Source organism: Microtus oregoni, unplaced genomic scaffold (assembly GCF_018167655.1).
Source record: "Microtus oregoni isolate MIOR12 unplaced genomic scaffold, Mior012 000010F_ref0000083, whole genome shotgun sequence".
NCBI classification, from domain to species: domain Eukaryota; kingdom Metazoa; phylum Chordata; class Mammalia; order Rodentia; family Cricetidae; genus Microtus; species Microtus oregoni.
In genome coordinates, this window is record NW_024543069.1 from 16,280,001 (window position 1) to 16,306,958 (window position 26,958).

At 39.0% G+C, this 26,958-nt stretch overlaps 1 protein-coding gene across 3 annotated transcripts in view; it reads right to left on the reverse strand.

Moving 5' to 3' along the window:
* Mme (membrane metalloendopeptidase) overlaps positions 1-26,958 on the reverse strand; it is a 78,674-nt gene that overhangs the window by 20,437 nt on the left and 31,279 nt on the right. For all 3 annotated transcript variants that reach the window (XM_041659307.1, XM_041659308.1, XM_041659306.1), the window contains exons 8-17: positions 25,618-25,683; positions 17,910-18,044; positions 16,042-16,143; positions 14,313-14,449; positions 14,105-14,198; positions 12,704-12,832; positions 11,829-11,927; positions 10,798-10,878; positions 9,237-9,340; positions 273-331 (exon numbers count right to left, since the gene is read on the reverse strand). In XM_041659307.1, the coding sequence (XP_041515241.1) occupies positions 273-331; positions 9,237-9,340; positions 10,798-10,878; positions 11,829-11,927; positions 12,704-12,832; positions 14,105-14,198; positions 14,313-14,449; positions 16,042-16,143; positions 17,910-18,044; positions 25,618-25,683 (1,006 nt within the window). The remainder of the gene's footprint in view (positions 1-272; positions 332-9,236; positions 9,341-10,797; positions 10,879-11,828; positions 11,928-12,703; positions 12,833-14,104; positions 14,199-14,312; positions 14,450-16,041; positions 16,144-17,909; positions 18,045-25,617; positions 25,684-26,958) is intronic.

A 26,958-nucleotide genomic window follows, 5' to 3' on the forward strand; every position in this document is an offset into this window, starting at 1 on the left:
GTCAGTAAAAATTTTAAAAAGGACCTTTCAAAGAACGCATAGGAATAAAACAATTCATTTATGTTATAGATTGGATGCTATAGAAGAAAATACCTGCTGTGATTTGGACTAATTTTATTTTTCCTAGTAGAGTGAAAAGAGGTACACAAATCCATGGATACTTCAAGAAGTGAAGCAATAACTTGATATCACCTTTACTTTTAGAGGGGTATTAAAAGTTAACCATACAGCAAATGTATGTGGACTAAGACTTATTTAGGTCTATACTTTACCTATCTGATTTCTGCCCGAAGAGTAGAACGCATTGACTACAGCGGCTCCACTTATCCACCTATGGAAAACATAAGAACTTGTTACAGAAGATCCTTTAAGACACATCCAATCCGCTTACCATAGAAATAAATGTCAACTTTCTGTGTGAAATACGATCAACGAATTGACATGAGCATACGAGAATGAAGATTCATTGGAAAATATTTCTATTTATTAAAAAGTCAACATATATCTGGGTCTACAATCTGTTATTTCATTTGCATGGATTTTTTTTGGAGGCATCCAATGGTACAAAATCTACTACATCCATTCAGAAACTGTAGGAGGCTAAAATTATAGTGAAATGGGCATAGCTTTATGCTTTGATACTAAATTGTTTCAACAATTCTAGAACAGTTGAGAATGAATGAAACAAAGGCTAGTAAAACTTCAGATTCAAGTAGTTCTAAAGATTTCACTTCTTAGTTCATAATGAGACTCTTTGGCCGTCCAGATATCTTAGCTTGGAACAATGAACTTCAAATTATTGGTCCTTAAATCTTGTTTTAAAAGTGAAACACTGGGAGAGATGGTGCAGCAGTTAAGAGTGGGAATGGTTTTTTCAGAGGACCAGAGTTCATCTGTCAGCAACCACATCAGGCAGCTTGTGGGTGCCTGTACTCCAGTTCCAGGAGATTTGATGTTTCTGGTCTCTAAGGACACCTTCACCTGTGTGTACATACCACACACACACACACACACACACACACACACACACACACACACGCTTAAAAATAAATAAATCTTTAAAAGCATTTATTTTAAATGCAGCAATATTGAGGAAAGATGTATTTTCTTATGGTTGTAAAGTAAAATCCAGACAGTTTTTTAAATAGAGTTGTCTGTCAGTCCATACCAAGACTTAGGCTCTGCACAGAATATAGAGTTTATAAAACATGGACCCTAAATATAGAAGGCTAGTTTAGAAAGTGAGAATAATTCATAAATTATTGTTACATAAGAGTACATAAATAAATTAAAAAACGAACAAAATAAAACACTGGTCACATGATAATTTGAGGGCTGAAAGACAGGAGCTATTGCCTTCATCTCTTCCTGCTTATACACTATGGAAGATGCCTGTCAATCATCATATAGTAAGCACGTAAGGAAAACAGAATAATAATAAGCTAACATATATGTCCATTGACTTCAGATGACCTCTTCATGTTAGCATATCCACACACACTTAAGACAATCATGGAGTATTGTGCTAAGGTTTTACTAGTTATTGTGCCTCAGGGCAATGTCCAGTGTGACAATTATTCTCCTTCTAGTAGCAAATCAAAATAGTACAAAAATTCATTTTCTGTCAGAGGCATTCTAGTCGCTCCTGTGCCAGGTGAGCAGTACAAAGTCAACACCTTGGTTATAACTATTGTGACTTATGACTTATAACTTAGTCAGGAACTATTGTGAATGTCAGGTATAAGCGCTAGTTTAGTTTCTTAAAAATAACGGGCGGAGACAAATATGCAGCGACCATCTGAAAACTTCCATTATGCTTTTGATAACATGACTGAAACTTTACATAAAAGGGTTCTGGACTTTACAACTGTTCTTTAGGCAAACAAGGAGCCCGGAAATGGTGAAGAATAGCTTCCACCTGTCTTTCTGTTAGTTTGTTACCACTGTTATTTTAGCACAGGAAAGCACTTTAGGCAGGATGGGGCTCACATATCAATCCTCCCTAGTTCCAGCAGAGCTGAGTCATGAATATTTTAATGTTTCCTGCAAGTTGATGATTACAAGAACACGTCTTCTTTGTTTTAATTAAATGCCGCTTGCTTACTACACAATTTGTAATGACTCACAAGCAAGGCAAGTATTTGTAAACCCAGGACGTCAGGTTAAAATGCAGAAATCAGAGCTACACGGAACAAGTTGATTTTATTTCTGTGACTAACAGAAAAAGACGACTGTATAAACGAAGGTGGAGACGAGGAAAAGCAATGCGTTTAGAATGTATTTGCATAGGTTTATACAGGTACCATGATTCAGGTTGAAAAGTTCTCTGGAGCTGGTGAAAAGTTCAGTATGGATGATATGTCCAGACAATTCTGAAAAAGTACTGTTGCGTAAGCAGAAAAATATATTCTCAACACTTTCATAGCAAATGTGGCAATAAAACTCATAAGTAAAGAGTTTATAGTTATTAAAGATTTTACCAAGATTGGTTATGAATTAGAGCCTAGTCTTAGTGGTTCTAGTGTGAATTTCTTAATTGCAAATTCTGAGTTGTGGTAATAGCTGTGCATTTTATGTGTAATTATAAAGAATCGTTATAAATTATTTGGCTCTGAACTAACCAAATGTCCTCATAGTAAAGTAGAAAAAGTCATAATTCAAAGATGAAATGTTATATTGAGAAAAAAGGCAGATACACTAAGTGAATGCTTCAAACGGCATACTTCAGACATGACTGGAAGACGGAAGACAAAGACATAGAAAGAGGGACATCATACAATATTGCTGGCTTAGGCTTACTGCTTTTGTAAAAATAAGTGCCATCTTTTATTACTTTGAGGCATTTAAGATTGCATTTTGACTAATGTTTGTAACTCTCCAGCAGGGAGAGTTTTACATATTAACATATCTACTGTGAGTTATAGCTCCTAAAACTTAGGTGGCCACTATGATCATGGATCACGCCCATAAAATTAGAATTTTGGCTGTGGGGTTTACTGAGCACTAGAGTGTAGTATTTGTCCCCTGCAAACCCAAGAAAAAAAAATCTTTAGGACAGTGTGTCCTTAGTCCACAATGGAGAATTATACAAATTCAAAAGACCAGGGCATTGTGTCCCAGGTCATGATCAGAACTTGAAGTACTATAATTATATCAATTGTTACATCTTAAGTAGGGTGGTGATATCAGAGACATATTGAGTGTCTGATACTTGTGGTCAGTTATGAAATACCCCAAATACCAATGAAAAGATAAAGTAATGAGGCAAATGAAATGTTTTTAAAATGTAATAGTGATGTAATGAAAATTCTAAGTTCTTTTGATTTCAATTCATCTGTGAAAATGGAGAGGCTTTAATTTATAAAACTCAGATAATGCTGACCATGACAGTAACACTTGGAAGAGAAAAATGCACATAAAGTAGAAAAGTGAAAAACAAATGGAAACAAATGAAAAGAAACAAATGGGGTTGCTATTAGTCAAAAATAATGGCTATTGTGTGCTTCCCCAAGATCCCTTCCAAGTGTGCAGGCCAGACCCGAGCATCCTCTTATGTACGGTATTAGACCAGGGAGAAGAAGCAAAACTGAGTTCTCTGGTTCTCTTCCCGCCTCTAGTGGTCTATGCATGTGTGAGCATGGGCTGTGTGGTGGGGAGGTAGAGTGGGAATGGAGGAAGTAGGCAAGAAATTTATTTTTATATAATTATTATAATTTAATTTTAATTTTTGAAATGTAGTTTAGTCAGGTAAGCTTAATTGGTCTTGAATCAGCAACTAGACATCCTCAAAGAGGACATACAACTAAAATGCCCGTGAGAGAGGAGCTAGGTGTTTGCCATCCATCTCTTTACACCCTGAGGAAGCTAGGCAGTGATGCAATGAAGGGGCCCAGTCTTTATGACAGGTAAGAAGAGTAGATATGAACATTCAAATTCAGCAACCTTTAAGACAAAGTGAACCCGATGGACTGCAAGAGCACTTAGAACAAACCTCTTTTCAGCCACAGAATTTAAAGCTTAAAATAAAGGACAAGACCGTTAAGGTCCTTCTCCTAGGGAGTGTTCAATTCTAGGCATCTATGCTAAAAGCGACTCCTTTGAAATCAGCAGGATGATAAATAGCTTTTTGTGTGTGCCTCCTCAAGTATTGCTGGGTGAAAGGAGAATCCTGTTGAAATCTCTGGTCATTATAATCTTATACACTTCTGTTATTTTTTTTCTTCTCCAACGCTTCTCACATGCTCTTCCTGACCTCCCAGATCATCCTGACAGAATAGAGGGCACCTGCAATCTGTAGGTAGGGAAACTGAGTCACTGTGTAGTCTCTATGCTCTGATGTAGGAGGTTATTCTGTATTTGTGTTGGTTTCATTGGTTGAATAAAGAAGCTGCCTTGGCCTTTGGAAAGGGCAGCCCTTAGGTGGGTGGAGTAGACAGAACAGAATTCTGGGAGGAAGAAGGCAGGCAGAGAGCCGCCATGGAGCCAGCCGCCAGGTCAGACATGCTGAATCTTTCCCGGTAAGCCACAGTTCATGGTGATACACAGATTTAATAGAAATGGGTTGAATCAAGATGTGAGAGTTAGCCAATAAGAGGCTAGAACTAATGGGCCAGACAGTAATTAAATTAATATAGATTTCCATGTGGTTATATCGGGCTAAGCTAGCCAGGCAGCAGAACAAAGGGCCCTGTGCTCCTACTACAAAGCTCTGCCCTAGTACATGTAGACATTAAGTGATGGAACTGCGGAAAACATATTTAAGGGAAAGGGAAAGACGGCCTGCTTGCCTTCCTCCCAACCCCGACCACCAAACTGCTGATCCACACGATGCACAAATGCCAGTGCAGTGATTAATGCCTTTCTATTGTCAACATAAAGAGGGCCTTTTCTCTTTCTCGCCTACCATATCCCTTTCTTTCCAACGCAAAAATAGATGTTATTAACTAAATTTAGAAAAGTCAAAAACAAAAATAAAAACAAAAAATCCACCATCCCCCAAAAAATCAAAGCTCAGAGGCTGTTTACAAAGCTAATATGTAAAGTACAGAAATCTTAGTTCACCCAAACCCTACCCTACCACCCCCTCCAGTTCCATAGCTCACATTCCTTTCCTCCTCCACAGACATAGTACTTTAAGGCCTAAACAAAAATGTAGGAGAACTAAAGACCTTCTCTGAACATTGCATTTGAGAAGTGACCGCAACTAATGTACAGTTCATGACTGAATCTGCCTGAAGACCAAGACCCTCCTGTTACTGAGCTGGAGAATCCATTTTTCCGGATACTAGGTAATCCTTAGAACTCCTCGTAAGGAACACAAACCTCTTCTATTCCATGCAACCCTTTGTATTTACCTGACTCCACATCCAGGCACCATCTGCCCAGCTGATTAGAAGTAGCTTCACAGGTAATGACAGTCCATGTTTTATTTTTAGCTTGAACCACGAGGACTTAGCACACTGTTGGGAACACGATAGGCACCCACCAAATATTAAGGCCTATTAATGGCTGCTCTACAGGACTGACCCAGCTTGCCCTGTGATGGGGAGGATGAAGAGTATTGCCTTTCTGCAGCCATAGAGAGCTGTGGCAACTAGGGTGGTACCCCATCTGAGCATGGTCCTCTCAAGAGATTACACATAGTAACGGTGCCAGAGTTCTGAGTTGTCCTCTCTAGTTAAGTGGGAATAGGGGACGTTTTGATGCTCTGTTGTGGTCTGCCACCATCTATTGTGGTCTCTAGGTGTCTACTGACTGCAGTCTGCCATCATCTGATTATACTGATCAGAAAACCCAGCAGGCACGAAGTAAGGAAGACATCCTATGGGTTAGTGAGTCTTGTTTTGTTTTCAGTCACTACTCTGTTCTACTCATTAATTTAGCTTCTAGCTGACATTCTCAGAGAATGTTTTCCTAATCAGTCAGAAAAATTACATCTTTTTTTTTTTAAAATCAGTACCAAATCTAGAAACCTCCTAAGGAAGCCTTAATGTTTTGTTGTTCATGAACACACAGGCCTTGAGGTTTATTTTTGTCTTGTTAGCTCTCAGCGAGTTATCCTTTTAGTACAAGTAAATGATTTTAGATGTGTTACTAAGTACTCTTGCCAACGCTTAGACTCCCAGTTCAGGGCTATTTTTCTCTGAACTGGACATGTTTGAAATTCCTCTGCAATTGCACCAAACCCTCAGGAGACAGCACATTCAGAGTAAAAAAAAAAGTTATGCATAGTCATTCAGTAACCATATGAAGTTTTAAAGTTATTAAAATTCCTGTTCTTTGCAGGTGTGAGCTGTTTACAAGGGTAAAGGGAGGCCCTTCAGTCAAACGATTAACTTGGACATATTGCATTTATACTCCTTGAGACTAAGTTTTAAAAATTGTTTAGCAGAAAAAAGTCACAGGGATGTATATCTTCACCAGATGTAGGGGTAAAATGTGGAGATGGAGGCATTTTTAGGTTATCTGCTGAAATAATTTTATCAACATTATTACAGATTGGCCATTTGCACACCCTATTGCCATGCATGAAGTATCCAGATTCTATTAATCGATGTCCATTTTTTTTGACATAGTGGTTTCTTCCTTCTACAGAAATTAGCTTCTTGAGCAACATCAAACTGGGACAGTTCTGTATGGGTGAGTAAAAAATCGCTGGCGGACAATGGCTAAAGACACAACACTCGAGTCAAGCCATGCAGAGGTTCCTGTTAAACAAACAAGGAAAGAAAAAACGCTACATCTGGATGTGATGGTGCACACCTTTAACCCCAGCACTAGGGAGGCAGAGACAGGAAGATCTCAGGAAGTTTGAGGTCAGCCTGATCCATATAGCAAGCTCCAAGACTACACAGAGAATCCCTGTCTCAACAAAATAAATAAAATAGGATGCTACAAACTCAGAAGCAACAAAGGGAGGGCAGAGGGTGGTTTGGAAGCACTGAATATCAGCAGAGTTTTGGACTGAGCCGTGAGTGTGGGTGACTGTTAAGGAATTCCAGAGAGCTATGGGAACTTTCGACTTTTATAAAGGTTCATATTTCTTGAGCTAAGCAACAGGAATGACAGACAAGGTTTTCGTCGAGAAAGAACATGAGTCAAGCTGTATCATCAAGACCCTGGGGATAGCAGTGTGAAGATGAAGTGAAAACATGAGATAATTGGCAATAAATTTAAAAAAAAAAGAAAACAGAGAAAAATGTGGTGAGGAAGCAGGCGGAGATGGTTTTAAACACCCACCATGTAATATTTAATCAGCAGCGGGGGAAAGCAGTCTTTTTCTTTGGAGAGAGCACTATAGATGAAATAGGGAAGCCCAGAGAGATTAAGAGGAAGCCCTGGTGTCTATCTGGGTGGGAATAATAAGGTGGAAGCTTCTAGAAAATAGACAGCTAAAAGGATCAAGATTAATTTTTGCCTAAGTGGCAAAATGTTGTGCTTGTGTGGTTAATGATATAGCTACATAGAAATGCTTGCTAACCAGCTAGATATTAAATGTAAAGCTCAGCAGATGGATCTGGGCCAGACCCAAATACTCAGATGCAATAAGAATGGTATACACCTTCGAGAAGTAAATGCATGTGCCTACATGCACATGGAGTGGGATGATCTAGGAGTTACTAGGTAATTTGTTGAATTTACTTATATCACTAGTTCCCTGGAATTTTAATGCATTAATCAGCATTCCTCTGAAATATTCTGCAATACAACCCAATAATAGTTCACAGACTCTCCCCTATCTTTTCAGTATGTCTGTGGACATATATTCCTCCAACACATCATTGGGAATGAGGATCGGAGAATGATATGTGACTTCCAGCCACTTGACCAAGTGGAAGCTATAGATTTGTCTTTCTGAAGGTCAGTGAGGACTTGAACCTGAGGACACATGGAACAAGGAAAGGGACAACAAAGGTGACTTTCCCCCTATTAAACAGGTGTCACATGAGTCAGGAATTTTCACGGGGAGAAACCCAAATGAAATAAAGGGAACTTTTATTACCATACACCCCATAGGATTCAGTCCTAGCTATTTAATGCGGTTATAGCCAGAGTATTCCTGGTGATTTTAAAGCACAAACATAAGTTTAGCAAAATTAAAGGCATCACCATGGGAAAATATTTTTTAAATGAAATACGGAAGAAGATGATACAAATGGAGGCTAATTCAGAGGTCTGTACTTGGAGGGTGGTACTTACGAACAATTCCAGTTTTGGGGCTCAGAGTCTTAGAGCAAATGAATCCTGATATAGGAGCTCTGAGCTAGGGCAGCAGTACTTTTTTTTTTTAATGTTGCCCATGTGATTCTAATGTACAGCCAGATTTTTGGACCTTTGCATTCAGTGCGAAAGAAGAGGGAGAGAGAAAAAGATGGCTCTGGATGGCAGAGAGCTTGGGAGCCGCATTGTAGCTGTCTCAGAATCTTTGGGAATGGCTCAAACAAGACTAATGAAGCGTTTAGGCTGTGCACTAAAATATTAAAATAGATTTGACTTTTCCTGGCACGTTTCTGTCCTGTGGTACAGGTCATTGCATCACGCAACTTCTGCTGTGAAGATCATCTACTGTCTGCAGTTACTTATCTCTTAATTTTCCAGGACCCAGTGACAACTGGGCGAGTCATTTCTCTAGAACAGTAGTTACAGAAAAAAAAAATCAACGAAACACATTGTTAGTCAAAACACAAACTAAGGTGGGGCATTTAATTTTCAGTTGCTTGGAAATTCACTAATTGTAGGTGCCACTGAGCTCGGTGATAGGCACCGAGAATAGCTTTGGTTATTACAGGGTTAAAAGTCCTGTGTAGCTTGTGCAGGGTTAAAGGAAGTGTCACATGAAGCAATCAGAAAAGGGAGTGGGCTTGTGGGATGCCTAGCCAATAGAAAGAGTAGGCATTAATAATAGCGGAAGAATATTCTGGATGCAAAGTAAAGCCCAAGCACGGGCTTAAGAGCAAAGTCACATTAAGCTAAGGTGTTTCTGAAAAACTTGTCCAGCAAAAAGCTAGAGATGGCAACAGTTAAGAAGCCACTTAATCAAGAGATGAAGTTAAGTGTGAGGGTGCCTTAGTGGAGAAAGGCTTTGGTTTGAAGTTCCTGGCCCGTGCTGTTAATACAATCCGATTAGACGTTCTCAGAACCTCCTGAGGGAAGGGGGCATTGTGATGGTCAAGGGAGCAGAGCCAGCAGGAGAGGCTCACTACGGAATGAACAATTAGGAAACAGACTGTACGCACTCATCTTTGTCCACCTTTTCTCGGAGCTTCTTCAGCTGCTTGCTTTGGCTGAATTTCAGATTTTGGATTATGTTCTCAAAGTACTCATCTTCTGTGTAGTTCAACTGTATTAGACAAAAGGTTTGGGAGAAATATTAATGCCAGCCTCATCACAGTTTGGAAAACAAGTTAATACAGTTAAGAAACGGCATTAAAAACTTACTAAAGGATGCTCTATTCCCAATTAGCCTTGCTATATGTTGTGTATGTTATAGATTAGCCTTGTTACATATGTTATACCATAACTTTAGTGTATTCTTTTATAACCACTCATGAAGCAAAGGTCAGGCCAACCTCACAATATTGATATCATTGTGCACACTACCATTGTGCATAACCACACCCTCTTTATTTAGCACCCACTGTCCTTGGCAATGTTCTTTGTATTTTAAGTATTTATTATACTCAATTGCTCTTTCTGATAACCTTGTAGCCTAACAGCTGAGATCAGTTTTAAAGCTGAAGATTGTGAGGTGGAGATGTTTCAGGTCATTGGCTAAGATTTAAAAGAGCAAGAGAAGTAGAATTTGGAGCCCAGGTATTTAGCTTTGAGTCTGTCTCTGATCTTAGGTAATCCTCTCTTGTTGCAAAAGCAACCAACCAACCAATCAACCAGCCAGCCAGCCAGCCAGCCAGCCAGCCAGCCAGCCAAACCAACCAACCAACCAACCAACCAACCAACCAACCAACCAAACAAGCAAACAAACAAAAAAACCCAAGAAAACTAATTTCTTTTGTGAATGGAAAAGAAGGAATGAGCATTTTGGTGTGTAAACCTCCTACTAGTACTTGGTGAATCATCCATCAATGTCATTTCAGACCTGGGGTGTGTCACCTGCTGTGACCAGGGTGTTAAGCCTGTGGTCACAGGTGTGGTCACAGGACAACACTGAGGATCTCAGGCAAGTCTGATCACAGGTACAGAGTGACATTAAACAGTGTCACCTTTTTTTTTAACAGTTACACTACCAGAGAATATTAAAAAAAATGGTTCTCAGTTATACTGGTTTTTAAGAGAGGAGGCATACTGTGCGATACCCACTGGGATGATGACTAGGAAATAGAAGGCTCTGCGACTTTTATAGCCTTGCAAGCCACTGTAAGGGTCTGTGGGCAGCCCATCAGTCTACTCCTGATGCTCTAAATCAGTGGTCCTCAAGCTTCCTAGCTGTGACCATTTAATACAGCTTCTCATGTTGTGATAAACCCCACAGATATATTTTTCATTGCTACTCCATAACTGTAACTTTGCTACTGTTATAAATTATAATGCAAATATAACAGCACTCTAAAGGATAGAAGGTTTTTCTCACCATTGTTAAAATGAAACATATAGAAACCAAATACAGTCCACTACAAGGACAACCAAGTTTAAATTGAGCATAATTTGGCTATTAGCGTTACAGGTTTTAGATAGCGCTATGGGATCTACAGTTTTAGGCTGATTTATTTACACAGTGTCTGGCATTCCTGAGCTACAGTGACGTTGCCACCAGCCCCACACACCGCTTCTGAGACTCACCTCAAGATACTCATTATTCAGCTTGTTATCGTTAGAAATGATGTCATCAGGATAACCAATCCTTTCTTTAATTGCTAAGGCCTGTGAAAATGACAACATTGGAAGTGGGGATATAGCCATCTCCATAACCACAACCTTCACGTACAAACATCACATGTCCACAACCAGCAATTACATAGCCTGGTGTGTCATTTACAAAAGGAGCACCTGACAACACTTAACCAGTGGCCTCTACAATGACTCTTTCCCTTAGTTCAAAATGAATAAAAACAGGCTTGAAACTTAGCGCCTCATGCTTTCTGTCTTCTGGGCTGCAGCTTTCCCCTGGAAACTGCCAAAAGCCGTTGCTACACATGTAATGTAGTTTTATGAAAATTTTTTCCCTCTCCAGACCTTTCAATTTTATTGAAGGAATAACATTCAGTGCTCCCAATCTTGCAGGATATAATTATCTTTCCACTTCATTGATTCAGCTGAGAAAACAGATAAGGGCTCCACAGGCATTGTGCTAATACACTCCTGAATATTGGCTCCTTCAGTCTTTGTTCCCTTACTTCCTCAAAGCCAGTGCAGATCTTCAAGTTAAAGGAATGGCATTATCTGCATGACTGGGAAGTGGGTTTCTTTGTTACCTACCTTGTATTGGTCCACTGTTCAATACTAATTTTACAGTATATTATTTAAGTGCATTTATTTTAACTGCCCCATTACTTATTTCTGTTTATTGCTTCGCCAACCCTCTCTGAGACAGTCTCTGATGGTCCTGGAACTCACCGAGAAGGCTGGCCAGCTAGTGAGCTAGGGATATGCCCATCTTCCATCTTCCTGGCACTGGGACTTCAGATGTATGCCACTACACCTACTTTTGGTTTTTAACATGGGTTTTAGGTCCTCAGATCCTCATGCTTATAAGGCAAGTGTTTACCAATGGAGCTATTGCCCTCCTCCTAGGCTTATAGCTTTTATGCAAATTTTGTTTTTTTTTTCCCCCTGTAAGTAGATTTTCTTTGAAGGCCCTGACTTGTCCTTACCTTTTCTTCAGCTTTCTTTTTTGTTTCAGCATCCATCCAGGTGAGGTCATCTAAAGTCTGAATAAAAACTTCCCGGATTTGTGCAATCAGATCTTCAACCTCAAAGCAAAACAAATACTAGCTTGTTAATAGTCGAATGTAGAAAACAGCCCAAGAGTTCATTCTTCATTACAGTTTTCAAACAGAGCTACATGCTGCCTTTAAGGACACTGGTGTATGTTCACACATACAAATTTACAGATGAATTGTGATTCCCAAACAAATGGATGTAGGTGAGCATATGGGACTATTATACTTTAAAGCAATACTGCTATTATCGAATTTTCCCAATAAAAGAGGTTTTTCTATATACACGAAGCTAAAATTACCTTCAGAATGTCCCAGTTCTTGCTATCCTTTTAGAAGGTTAGAATATTAGCTGTCACTGTCATAAGTGGTCCAATTAAGCAAGAAGTAGCATTTCAATAAACTGTATTACTATGTCATTACCATTGTCTTAATTTCAGGAGCTATTAGAAAACAGAATATGCTTCTCATACTTCAAGTAAACTGTAGTTTACTTTGTTGGTGTTTAAGGAAATGGTCAATTGGGCAATAGAAGACCTTATAAGTCTAATACATGACTGTGAATACCAACAGCACTGCTTCCAGAAAACACATCAGCACTTTCAATTAGACAATATGAAGGCAGAGACAGACCAGATATTAAGGGGTAGAAGGCTAACTCTGTTGAGAACAATGCTATACTATCATACCCAGATTCATTGCCTAATTAACAAAAATTGAGCTAAGATGCGGACAACTGTAACTGTTAATCAAACAAACGAACCGCCAGGATGCTATTCCGATGCCCATGAGCTGTGTTAGAACATTACCACATGTTTGCTCTCTCCAGCAAATGCTGCTTCCACGTAAAGCCTCCCTACAGCGTTCTCCATATTCCCATTGACATAGTTAGCGCACCGTCTCCAGGTCGCTGTTTCTGATGTAGTGCCATAAAGGGCCTAGAAAAGAGAGAAGGAAAATGGCCTCTGACTAGGAGTCGGGGATGGAGAGCAGTAAAAGCAGGCAGTCTGCAAGGCTAGTCTTCCTGTCTGCTTTAAGTTCTTGCTGTACGCAATGCTTCTCTTCACAGAGTAGCTCTCCCTAAGCTACGATAAAATGTAATCCGGCTGGATTGTTTACTTAAAAAAAAAAAGGCCTTGCGCAAACAAGTTCTCTTTTCAGAGGCGTGTCCCAGGAGAACTTTTAGCTACTATGAGTTAATAACGTTCAGGGAAGCTTTGGGAGAGAAAATACGATCTTGTGCCACCATACAAACATAAACGTGAAGAAACGTTTGATAAAGCCGGAGAGAGGAAACCTTATACACAAGAAAACACATTTCTCCTTTTAATGTTTTAGCTGAATTTCAGGTACGTTAGGAAAACTGTGTATACCCAAGTTTTAGTACCAATAAAGGGATTGGCAATTTACTGAAATAACGTTCTTTTTTGCAGTCTCTACTTATTTGTATTTATCGATTTAAGACGAAGTCTCATGTAGTCCAGACTAGCCTCACACTGGCGTGAATGATGCTGGCCTTCTGGCTCACTCCGTTTCTCATGTGCTGGGATTACAGGTGTGAGTGACCACGCTTGCTGTTTTGGGTATTTATTGTCTTTTTAGAAAGCCATGCTCAAGCATTCTTGCAATTGAATCCCTTCTCAGCCCTGAATACAAAGTTATCAATTTATTTATCAACTTTCAAGCAGTTATTCTTTTGCCAGGACAACAACCAGTATGTTAGAGTTTTCCTTCTTTAGTTCCTACTGACCTCTCTCTTAATATCAGGACTGAGTGACTGTGCAGATAATGTATATGCAGACTAAGAAAAAGCTTAGGTTCTAGTTTCAGGCTAGAGTTCTTCCTAAGGAATGCAATGACAAAGAAGTCTGTCTTTATATATGTCCAGTGTGCCATGAACCCCTGAAAATCAAGTCAATTGAGAAACTGATTTCCTCTGAGATGGACTTTAACACATCGGCAACAACAAATCAATACAGTATTCTTTTGTACAACTACAGGTAACTCCTTACAGGGCTATGAGCTCATGATACCGTAGCAGACCAGCGTAGGATGGCAGAGCCCAGAGCAGTGACCTCTCCCTACACATCTGCAAAACAACCAAATCTGGGTGTTCGGGTTCTTGGGAAGGACCAGCACAGTGTACACAGGAAGCATTTATAACCATGCATCTCTTTAGGGCTTAAGAAAAGAGAGATTTTTGTCTTCACCTTGCGGAAAGCATTTCTGGACTCCTTGTAGTTTCGGCTGAGGCTTCTTACAAGATCCATTATGAACCTCCAGGACATTAAATTCTGTAGATCTCTGTATAAAAAAAAAAAACCCACCACCCAGCAACAGAAAAGATGAGGCTGCAAAGCTTCTAAAGACTTATATAAAATGTAAACTTTGAGGATGGGGACACTCTGACATACCTACCTGGGAGAATATTTGGTAAGAATGGGCTTAAGTTTGGTTAAATATTCTGGAGCATAAACAATCACTTCTTCCTCATTTTGAATATTAATATTCACAGTTGACATGATTTCATTTGTGAAATTTGACCAGCTGAATGGCTGGGGAAAAAAGCAGGCATAAAACATTCAGTATTTATGGCCTTTCCTTCTTGGCTCCAAGAATTATGGTTAGAAGGGCGCAGACTAAAGGGGATCAGCTGCATCATAAAATACTTAATAGAATAGCCAGTTTGTGTTTGAGATTTTTTTTGGTCAATTGTTTGAGTCAGCTTTTGAATAAATATTAGTTCTCCAATATGATTATTTAGATAGCAGAATTAAATCAACCATTTAAGAGCAAAACAAATCTGTTATGTATACCGAGCACATAATTAAAAATTAGGCTCATTGTCATCTCTTCTCTAGGAAATAATTTTTTTTTTGAGACAAGGTTTCTCTGTGTAACAGTTCCAACTGTCCTGGAACTAGCTTTTGTAGACCAGATTGACCTCGAACTCATAGAAATCCACCTGCCTCTGCCTCTTGACTGAAAAAATAATTTTTAAAAAGAAAAGTACAATTTTAAAAATAAAGCTTCCTTAGTTTCTGAGCATGCAAGTATATACAGACCATCTTTTAACAGTGGATAGTAATAAATAGTTCATTCAAACACAGCCATGCACCTGAGCAGAGTCTCAGCCCCGGACAGGATGTGGCTATGGCAGAGATGCCAAGGAGCTGAAGGAGCATGTGCGGACCTCTTCATCTTAGTTCTATAGACAGGTGTGCAGGTTTCCGACTTCAGTAGCTAAGTTGAAAGTTTTAAAAGACTAAATCTTGTCTATTATTCCTTACATGGGAGTTGAGTACCTAAGATCTCAGTATCTTAGATTCATACACACACACACACACACACACACACACACACACGTCCCTTACTGTGCAGGAAGTGTTATGTTAAAATCTTGCTTTCCTTTTGTGCTTAAGACCAGTTTTCCAAAACGCATTTATTTTACACATTGTATCAAGAAATGTCTGTGAGAAATGACTAACTCACTAACACAGTAACCAGAATCAGTATTCCAGAATTAATACAAAGAGAATTCTGGCTGTGGGGGTTTTGACATAGTTCCATAAATGTGGCTTCATGTCCCAGCCACGTGGCCCAATTACTACACAAGGAAAAGGCACAAAGGAAACTGTTAGAGACTAACTGAACGAAACCAAGAGAGTCATGTTTATTAGTGGATACGGAGACAGATTTCCTTACAACCTGATTCTATTTGTAATTATTGTTTTGAATACTTTCATAAGTGGCATGGATGAGAACATGGGATGTTTTATGAGTAAATCATGCTGTCTTAAGAACTGAAGAGAAATTTCATGACTTCTTGCTAGACAGCCTACATCTATTGATAACGTAATGGGCTCTCATAAAGACCCGAACCTTCTCCTAACCCTTTTCTGATACAGTGTCTAAAATATTGCACACTTCCTTTAAAAGGAATTTTGCCTTTGAATCCCATTCTACTTACATACAGAAATAGCACGTTCAAAGTACCCCTGCCCTGGGACTTTTCATGAAGTTTAATAATGAATGTCATTGAAATTAATTTTGAAGCTAATTTAATTCAGTAAATAAAATGCAATTCTATGATCTCAGGAAATGGTATAGGAAAAGGGCACACAAAATTAGAAAACTTTCTACTTACCTTCCCGTTAATCTCTAGAGAAAAATTACTTTGGAGCTCAGCCAGAGTCATTTTGTTATAAAGCAACATTGGGTCATTTCGGTCTTCAGGTTTAGTTGTAGCCTAGGGATTTAATATTTGATTGTTATCTTAGAAAAATATATATGTTGAAAAATAGAGCGTAGAGTAGGTATGAGATAATTTGATTTTTCTTCAAAATTTATCATTTTATGTACATTCAGTAATAATTAATGGTATTTACCCAGAGCATCAAACTTAAAATTTTTCAAAAATCTTTTTACACTTTGCTAACTGTCCAAGCCCCTCATTAATATTTGTGGCTAATGGTCTATTCAGTTAGGTCCGTTGCTATTTCATATTTTATATCTTTCTTTGGATATAGTCGTCTCCAATTTATCTCCCAAAGACTGGCTTCTACTCTCACTTTATAATCCAGTATTCTAATTAAAATTAAGCCCCAGGGAGGGGAAATGCAAAAGTTTTTACAACAATTTATGGCAGTTGACACAGCAAACTCTTAGAGCATGGCAGATGGGTCACAAGTTGGTCAAGAAGAAAGGCCACTCTTCTACTGTCGTGATCACCCTTCCTCCTGACTAATTAGTGTTCTGTATTTTTGTTCCCTGAGTCTAAAGATTAAGTTATGACAGCAAGTTAGCGCTTGGGATGGATGGTGGGAAGGCACAAAAAAGGAAGGTGGAGAATGAGGGTGACAATGTCCCCTTTGGGTAACGGATCCACTCATCGATGAAGACAATCAGTACTGAACATCTTCATACGAGGCAGTACGTACGCTGTTAAATACACATGAGTGACCCAAAGATGCCTATGACCCTAGGCCAACCTCAGAGCCTAAGGCAGGGGGAGGTCTAGGACACTGGCAACTACATCGGAGGCATTATGGAGTAACGACCGCAGAGCCAATGCTGCCCAAGGGTACATGGTCTGAGAACAGAGGAGGGATAAAATCCCAGGACCAGAAATTCTAGCAAGTCAGTTTTCCTCTGAGCACCATGTGTGGCCCATCAAACTATCCTCCACTGAGTTGCTCCTCCAAGCAATCTGAGTCTGGTTGAGGGTTGGGGTGGGGGGGTTGGTTTTATGTTACCCTAGCAAGTCTAAAATCACTCTCTGTTTATCTTCGGTCTTCAAGACTCTGATGAGGCCAGATGGCAATGGTGAACGGATGGGGGAACCTAAGGGAACAGGGTATTGCTTGTACTGTTTAGGAAAGGAGACCAGGTTCAATCACTAATTTGTTTATTGCCTAGGGCCAGAGTTCACTTGCTCATGCCTTCATGGCCCCTCTGAAGACTCAGAGCAGAGTGCCAGTCTCCAAGGACTTGCTTGGTAGCAGAGGAAATACAGAAACCCCCTTGACTCTGTTGCTAACGTTTTTCTATATTCCCCAAACTCTGCTATCTCAGAGGCTGAAATCAGTGGCCTCACTCTGTCTTCTAACCACCTTCTTAGCAGAAGGACAGAGATGATCTTTGAAGACACTTTGTATTTCAAAATAACAAAGCAAAACTTTTTTTTTTTTAAAAAAAAAAAACTGCATGTGCCTTCCTGGGTCATGAGGGCATCTCACAGTCTGAGTGTAAGATTTTGATGCAACTGCTTTTTATATAGGTAGGCGATGAAGCGCAGCCTGTTTGCTATTTGTCAGAGTTAGCGAGTCTTTTGGATTTCAGGAAATTCTATAGTTGCAAAGGTTCTTCTGAAGTCAATGATCCATTACTGGCCTATGCATTTTTATCACTGACTTAAAGAGCGAGACTTTTAACTTTAAAATAGCATAGAGAGGAGGGAATGAAACAAAAAGTGGTTGATGTTATTCAGAATCCTGGAAAAATAATGTGTTTTACATTGGCAATTTCTTTTTCCAAGTCCATAACTCTATTCATTTCCAAAGAGAGCTGGTTTTCGTCAATCGACAATCCTTCTTCCTGACGAATCAGTCTGGCCACAGAAATCATAAAATCCACATAAGCTGTGCAAGCCTGCAAGAAATAAGTAGTAAGTTGTTGGGGGAGCTTTCTGATATTCATCATGGCATATAAGGGTTTTAAAAACATTAATTTTTGGTAGCAGAAAAAGCACAATAAAATGTAAATAGTTTCTAAGTGCTGAAAGAAATGACGTGTACAGCTCCTTTAATTAGAGCAGAGGCAGAGCAATAAAATATCATTTGGAATGGTTTAATTTATGGTCATTTGTCTATGGAGACTATGTTATTTTCAATACAGTTATTTGCTTTTATAAAAATACAGTTGTAAAGCATTTGTTAAGTAATTACACAATTACTTCTTTTCCTTTAGTAAATCTTTTCCCTCAGGTTGACATCTATATATGAATGAATGAAAGTATTTTTTCATATAGTATGATCAGGACATCTTCATATCTTGGGCAAAGCTATTTTTTGAGACTGCTCTAAGGGCTTCCTTCAACAAACACCCAAAGGTTCTTATTTTCCCCATTTTACTGTGAAGTTGTACTATAAGATACCATAGATTCGATGCCACATTTCTTCCATAAGCTCAATATCTTTGTATTTTATCTTCAGATAAGCAGAAGCAATAAACTATTTCCACTGCTAAGATTTTTGTGAATTATCAGTCTAAACTGAAGGTCTTAACTTTTTCTCATTTTTAAGCATGTAACATGCCAAATGATATCAAGTATGCAGATTTGGAGGAACTGAGATATTTTTGAAAGTGAAAATTAGTTTTCCTTTCTTGTGATTTAGAGAAGATTTAGTTAACAATGCAGGACAAGAATGAGCTCTTATTTTTTAACAGTTGTGTCTTGAGGAGACCGTAAATCAGGGATCATTTCAGTGGAGAATAACCTGAAAACATCTAATAGCCCTTTGTTAGAAAAGTGGATTATAAATCCTAACACCAACAACAGTAGTTCGGAAGGAACAATTGCTTTGAAAAGGCTGTATAAAATCCATCCATATAGGGGCAATTTTGTAGGCTTTTAAGCCACACATTAACAAAAATATTATTTACTAATCCTATCATCATAGATTATTGCTTTAATAAAAATGATTTCCATTTTACAGTAGCAGATAATGGTGTTTCTACGCTAGCTCCCCCCAGCCTGGGAGAAAAGCTTATATTTATTGGAATTGCTAAAGAGGAACACAACAGCAATGTAAGGCCATTTTACTACTGTACTTTAGTCTTGAATATCATTGCTAATGAATGGCATCAATAGCCACAAAAAAAGAAGAAAGCTCTCCAGTCAGATTGGCTGATGTCCGGGTACCCTGGTGGTAACCCATAAGATCAAGAGTTTTATGTCTAGATATTTTGTTTGTGACACTCAGCTCTTATCTGACTTTTCCTTCCTCAGAGGAAAATCTACAAAATGTAGACCAGGAAGTAATTGAGAAGTCACAGAACTATGTTTGAGTTAGCCATTAAGGCTGGGGATATTTAAGTGATACTCAGGAAGCTTACTGATTGAACACCCAATGTGTACCAAGGACACCAAATAAGAAAGATGCTTCCCATCTAAGGGGCTCAGAAACTTCCTATAAACAACATACAACTGCTTGCACAAAAATTTCCTCTCCACAGAGGGCTTTTGAATGGAGAATTGCATCCCTGCTCCTGGGAACCAGGGATGAGACATAGCTGAACCTAAAAACAAGTCTACAACAGAACTTGAAGAATACAGGACCCAGGAGGATGTCCCTCGGCCCAGGAAGGAGACTGGGGCCGTTAGTAGGTTATCAGAAAGAACCTCGAGGTTTGTACAAGATTTTCAAAGGTTTATTGTCGATGCAGGGAACCAGAGTTTTCACAAACTGCTTTCAATCTCTAAAAATCCTCTTCTCAAATTTACCAAGCTGAAAATAAAATGGCGCTTTATATTTTGTTAAATGATATACCAGGGTTGTCTTTTTTTGGGGGTACCCAGAAAGAAGAAAATGAGGCCAAGAGTTTTCCTTGTGCCATATGAATGCCAACGCTAGTACACAGAGAAACTATTGGCTATATATATTAGCTCAGAAGCTTAAAGTACACATTTAGTCTATGACAAGTGGGTCATCTTGCAACTTATCTTAGATCCACTTGCCCTCATCAAGTCTATCACCCTCTTCTGCATAAATGACCAAATGAGCCTTTCTACATTACAGTATGGTCTACTCACTCCAGCCAGAGAGATTGTTTTCAAAGCCCAGGTGAATGGAATTGAAGTTGCTCATCTACTCACTAATTCGTTAGGACACCACCATTTTATTTTCATCTTAATACTTCCTCAACTTACAGTATGTCCTCCCATTATGTCCTTTTCACTTCTGTCTCTTTTATTCCTGCATGACTTAAATTCAATGACAGCAAAAATAATGTCTCCAAATTCCCACTGCCTACAAGAGTCGTTACAATGATATAAATTCAATGGATATTTATTTAACGAAAATATTGAAGTTAAAATATATAAATGGATTAAGAAGGTTTCACTCATTTCTACTTGATCAGAACATCTCCAGACCATAGCAGCATTCATTAGCTTATACTTTGGGTAAACCAGAAAGCAAAATCTCTATATTTAATCTCAGTTTGCTTGAGCATGCTCATCTTACAATGACAAATCTCAGTTTTCCCTTTTTCCTGGAGTTTATTAATTTGGGGAAGGGGAGGAATCTGTCCTTTTTTCTCTCTGATTTAGATACACAGGCCTTGAGTCATTTCATTCTGGCTTTGATGGACTCTTGCCATATTTCAAGCTTTTTATCCTCGTCCCTAAAATGCCTCCCTGTTTTATGAGCCCACTAGTTTTAGAAGAGTTCTAGGCCAATGCATAGCTCTTGGCTTTCTCTCTCTAACCGTGCCCTGCATCACTACAACACATAGCTTCGCATTTCCCACTTCTGTCCCTCCTCAGATTCAACTTCTTATTAGCAGACTTCCTCATTTTATTTTATCCCTAAATACGTGGTTCTGTGAAGTATTTTGTTGATAATTAAATAAAAATGTAAAATAATCATGATGGCTTTTCTTTGAGAGTGGAATGTGAGAACTGACTTCTGTCATAGGTGTGTACAGTATAGTTATGGGACTACTACCCTCGCCTATTCTGCCTTGTCAGATGAACATTTGCACAGAACATAAGAATATCTACAATCATAGGCAGATATTTTAGGTTTCCAGTCTACAGGTTTCTTTACAAAGAAGGAGAAAGTAATTAGCCTTAATGAAGTAAAAAAGTAGATAAAAAGCAGTCTTGAGTCCAACCTTAATTCACCCCCAGCACAGAGCCGTGGGGGCTTTCTTAAAAAGGGACATTTCTGAAAAAAAGCTAAGATGATTTTTCTTTATATAAGAGGGCTTTCTCATGTGAGATGGTTGGCTGGAATTCCATTATTGGGAATGATTAGCACTTATGGGCAATGTATACCCTTCACATTGTTTTCTCAAAATAGATATTTACACTTTTGCTTTGTCCCTCATTACTTCTGTCTTTCGGAGAACAGTGTATCATTAACTATCTCCTCAGATCACCAGAGGAGCCATAAATTCTCTCGCCAAAGGGGAACTCTAGCATTATAGACTCCTTGCTAAGCTGACTTTGAGAACAGTGTCATTAAAAGAAGACATGCTGTATACGCATTCCTTCCTGGGAAGTTCTCCTACTGGCAATTTCTTGAGATTCAATATGTACCCTCATTGTCAAAAAGCTAATGAAGAGAACAATTACAAATTTTATGATTAAACTGACCTCATAGTATTCCTAAATGTTATGTCTAGGCTATAGTGGCCACTAAAGTACAACAAAATCATTCTCAGACTGATGGAAATTAAGTCATCTGGGAACTGATGATATGCATAGTCTTTAAAATGCAAAGTCAGCTGGGTGGCGGTGGCGCACACCTTTAATCCCAGCACTCAGGAGGCAAAGGCAGGCAGATCTCTATTAGTTCAAGACCAGCATGGTCTACAAGAGCTAGTTCCAGGATAAGCTCCAAAGCTACAGAGAAACCCTGTCTCAAAAAATGAAAAAAAAAATTAGAATGCAAAGTCATTTTGGGTTCATGGAACTTAAATCCAATAAGTATCATCAAAATACCATTCATGAAGATACGTGCATTGATAAATTCTTTTCTGCTCATTTTGCATATCTACTCTTGTCGGATGTATTTCTGCCTAAAATCTTAGTGCATTCTCTTCCCAGAGGACCAAATGGGTCCGAGTTAATCAGTCTTCTTTTCTCTCACCATTATGTTCTGGAGACTGGAATTCCCCTCCAATTCCAGAGAGAAAATGACTAAAAACTGAAGGCGTAAGTGGCAAACAATGCCACACCAGTTTGGAATTATGATTAATAGGGTGATATTTATTTAAAGGGGAAAAAACTTACAGATAACCATCCCAGACAACAGCCCTCTGCACAATCAGGAAGGAGTCTAGTCGCCTGAAATGGAGCAGGAAGCCAAGAGAGCGAGAAGGGAAGTAGCCACTTTTTTAAAGGGAGAGAAACCACGCCCCAATGGGCTGGTATCTCAGCGGCTATAGGCTGGAGGAGCAGAAGGACCTCCCGCAACAAAAAAACCATCTGATAAAAGCCAAATTTTCATATCCATATTATTATTCTATCTGAAATTTTAGAATACTCAAGAAAAAATGATGCTGAGAAAAGAAAGTTACTTTTGATAGCTTCACTAATACATTGCTAAACATTTAAAGGAGAACTAGTATCAACATTTTTCAAATCTTCCAAAAACTGAAAAGTGTAGAAAAGTTACAAACAATTTTATGAGTCCAACTCTGATCCCAAAGTCAGGCAAAGTAACTATGGTAAAAGAAACAAATATCAATGGACAAATATCCATGATGATGACCAGAGTAGAATCCTCAGTAAAATGCTGATGAGTTTATGATAAGCATTTGAAAGAATATAAAAAGACTTTTGTCCATGATTAAGATAAAATTATATGCAAGTATCATTCAATAATAATCAATAGATGTTACACACTACGTTAACCAAATGAAATACAAAACCACATGGTCATCTTAATGATGGTAAAACTCAACATAATTCCTTTTAAAAAGCTTGCAAAAGCCTAAATTCAAGAAAGATGTATTTTAGCATAGTCTTGGCCACAAGGACAAGTCCATGGCTAACATGAGATTTACTGGTGAAAAGCTGAACACTTTCCCTCCAAGGTGAAAAGCCTGACAAGCATGTCTGTTCAAGATAGTACTAAAAGTACCAGACAGAGCATAAGACGAGCACAAAAAATAAATGGTGTCTATATAGGAAAGGAAGCAGTGAAATAAACTGTGTGCCAATGGCGTGATCTCTACGCAGAAAATGCTGAAGATGCCATCAAAAATAGAGTTAGAACTGAGAAGAGCTAAAAGAAACATATGCACAAAGATTAGTAGCACTTATGCAAACAAAAATTGAATTACTTGAAGTAAAAATGAAAAATAATCCAATTCACGATAGCATCAAAAACAGGAGTAAATTCATGTGATACTCGCTAACCTCCTTTCTACTTAGTGGGAGCAACATAACAGCCTCATCAGCCTGTACCACAGAGTAAATCCTTACTCAAATCCAAAGAAACCTACTAGTTAAAAAATGAGAACAATTGTCCAGGACTTCCCTTCTTTTCTATTCCCCTTTGGCCTTAAACATGGATAAGGCACAATGAGCCAATTCCGACCAGGCAGACTAATGTAAATTCCAGAGGAGGCTGATATTAGAAGTATAAAATTAAAGGCCGCTGAGGCCACAGGGAGTCCCATGTGTTCTATTTCACTTGGACTGCTCACTTTGCGATCGGAAAAGGAAATAGAACTATGGTCTCAGCTTTAATGCAGAGGGGAGGGGAGGGACCTGGCTTTGTTGACTCCCCATGAGAGGCCTTACCCTTTGGGAAGAGTGGAGGAGGGATGGGAGGGAGAACCAAGGGTTGAAATGCAAAATGTAATTTAATTTTTTTTAAAAAAGAAATACTGTCTTTTACTTCAGTATTATAATTTTGAGTATCTTTTTCACTTTAGCTCAGACAAAACCCAATCTAGTACCAAGTTACTTGCCTAAAGAGAAAAGCAAGTCATTGTCAATCAATGAGTTATCTAGATGATGGCTACACAGGTGCAGAAAATGATGCTCCATCGCCATGGAGTGACTAGAAGACCTCTGGCTGCACAACCTTTGGAAAACACAAACCTAGAATTTCTAATTCTACAGACACAGCCGGAAACGTATGCCACCAGATGAAGGCCCCAATGCTGTAACCTATGGACAACAATTCAAAATTTAAAATAAAATAAGCCTTGCAGCTGAAGTAAAAATGCCTCTGTATCAGAAGCAAACCCCAAACGGCTAGTTTGTCACCCGTCTGACATTATGAACTACCACTGCAGATGAAATTCGCAAAAATTCTATCATCTTTATAAAATCTTATCAGAGGGAAAAAGGAAGAAATTCACCACCTTGACTATTAGGTCTATTTTGATATCAGAAATGTTAAACTATAAATTAAAAACTAAGGATTGGGAAAAACTGACAGTTTATAAGAGTACAATTGTAAATATAACAGCTTGGGCTGAAATTGATAAGAAATGAGCTGACGTTCTTCCCTCACTTTTAATTCTGCAACAGGAAATAGTTGGACCCTTCCTAAAGCCAACAGCTGCAGCCCACACAGAAACTAGATCACTCAGACATTCTACAGCCATTTAATTATCTGTTATTAATTATGACCTTAGATACTATCCTGTATGGACTTTTCTTGATTTCAGTGTTGTGTCTCCACTCAAACAGCTTACTCCATGTTATTTGATGAATGCAAGACGCAACCACATTTAGCGAATAATTTTAACCAAGAAGTGGGGTCAGTCATACAATGACAATGTGACTCTTGAGAATCATGAAAAGCAACCATAATTCTCTTCTGTGTTTCCAAAGAGTTATGAGAAAAGGGCCTAAAGAACAAACATCTTCCTTCTGATAGCTAATCACACTCATCATTTCTGGTTTTGTCTACTGGGGCTCCTTGCATCAGTAAGAAAGTACACATTCACAATAGCCTAAGGCAGGAAAGCTTGTGAGCTAGCAAGAACACAATCCAGGTTAACAGCTGTGTGGGATGTAACGTCCATTGCTTCGATGCTATGGGAAAGGGAGTAGAGGCTCCTAGCTGCCTAGCTCTCTGGAAAGGTCCTGGGAGGGTACCTTCCCCTGTACCAATCCATCCCTCGTCCTTACTGACTATGGTTAATCTAACACTTTTTGCTTTTCTTTAAATGATCCATTTTAGACGTGAATGGAAACATTGAAAACTGAGTTTTAAAAATTTATCATGTAACTTAAACACTAAGAATGAAAATTCACATGAGGAATTCCCAGCTTCCTTATTGACTTCCATTGGTCTAGGGGGCACGTTCCTTCTATCAAAGGAGCTCCAGCGCTGTGTGGCTTTGGTATTTCCCCAGCAGAGAATGTAGGGAGTTTTCAATTGGGCTCTCGTTCTTTTCACTATACAAGCTTTGCACAGATGGCTCTGCAGTCTGTGGCTGATTCCTTTCTCTCTCTGCTTTGATTTACCTCTTTATATATTTCAGTACACTCGTAGTAGTCTCTGGAAGGGAGGCCAAGTCGAGGCTGGTCGAACTATAAAAAAATATACATCAAAGAAAAACAAATTATTCAGCCAGTAAAACATTTGGATAAACGACAACTAGGCCCACTCTCCCTGCTGTTTGTAAGTGTAAGAGTCAGAAATGGAGTAAATAAACAGCTAGGGAAAGGGTTTTACACTCCTCGCAAGTGGTAAGTGCATGGGCAGGAACGCAATCCGGGGGATTTCATTGTGTATATGTGAGTGAAAACTAAAAAACAAAAACAAACCAAAAAAAAAAACTTGAATTAAAAATATCCTAGGAATGATTTTAAATTCAGAGCAGAAAGTAAAAGCAAACCAAAGACTATGAGGATCCTGGCCCAGGGAGCTACCAGATTCCACAATGACAGGACTTCCCAGTTTCTGGACATTCTAATATGGTCCCTTGGAAGGCATATTTGTCTGCATCACCCTTAAATGGGGTACATTCTAACTGGGAGAAGTAAGCTGCGTCTTACTTGAGTGTGTGATAGTAGAGGCGTGTAAAACTGCTACAATCACTCTACAACCAATTTGCCAACGTCAGTCTCGCCAGAAAATTTTGTGATTGTCAACCAAAGAGGCAGGGAGAAGCCGCCCTCTAAGACGTCCCCAGAGGTCTGTGCTCAGACGGATTTTAGCAGGTGCGGACAGTAGCTGGGCATGTGAGAGAAAGCTCTGCCACTCTTGTGTTTCTGATTCACCTTGGGCGCTGGCGTGAAAGGCAGGTGGTCACAGTGACAGATTAGCGAGGCTGCTTCCTATGTGGTGTATGACAGAATGGATGCATTGGTAAATGAGGGTACTGACAGATGGAGGTGGGAATCTCTGATGGTTTGAGGAGCCCAACGCAATCTGAAGGAAACATACACACAAGGAATGTGTAGGAAGAACTGCCCTGCATCTCCACATGAAAGCCCTTAAAAGGATTTTTTTTTTTTTTAACCTCACCCGAGATGAAAAGTGAGTAGATTTTTAGTGAGAAACCAAAACTGCGTTCAAAATCCCCTTCAGGGCTTTTTATTTTAAATCAAAGAAGAATTTTTGGTTTCCAGTCCTACATTACTTTATGTAAACCAAAGCATGAAACGTACAAAGGAACTGGGAGTCACTTTCATAATAAGAGGGCCCTAGGGAGCCCTCTAAAATAGAGACAACGGTGTGAGAGGTGAGTGTCCAAAGCATATCACTAAAGACCCGTTGAGCATGGAGCCCCAGGGCTGAGAGCCACGGCATGGATTTATTACCTCCTAGTTCATGCAGTGAAAGGGAGAATTGGCATTCCT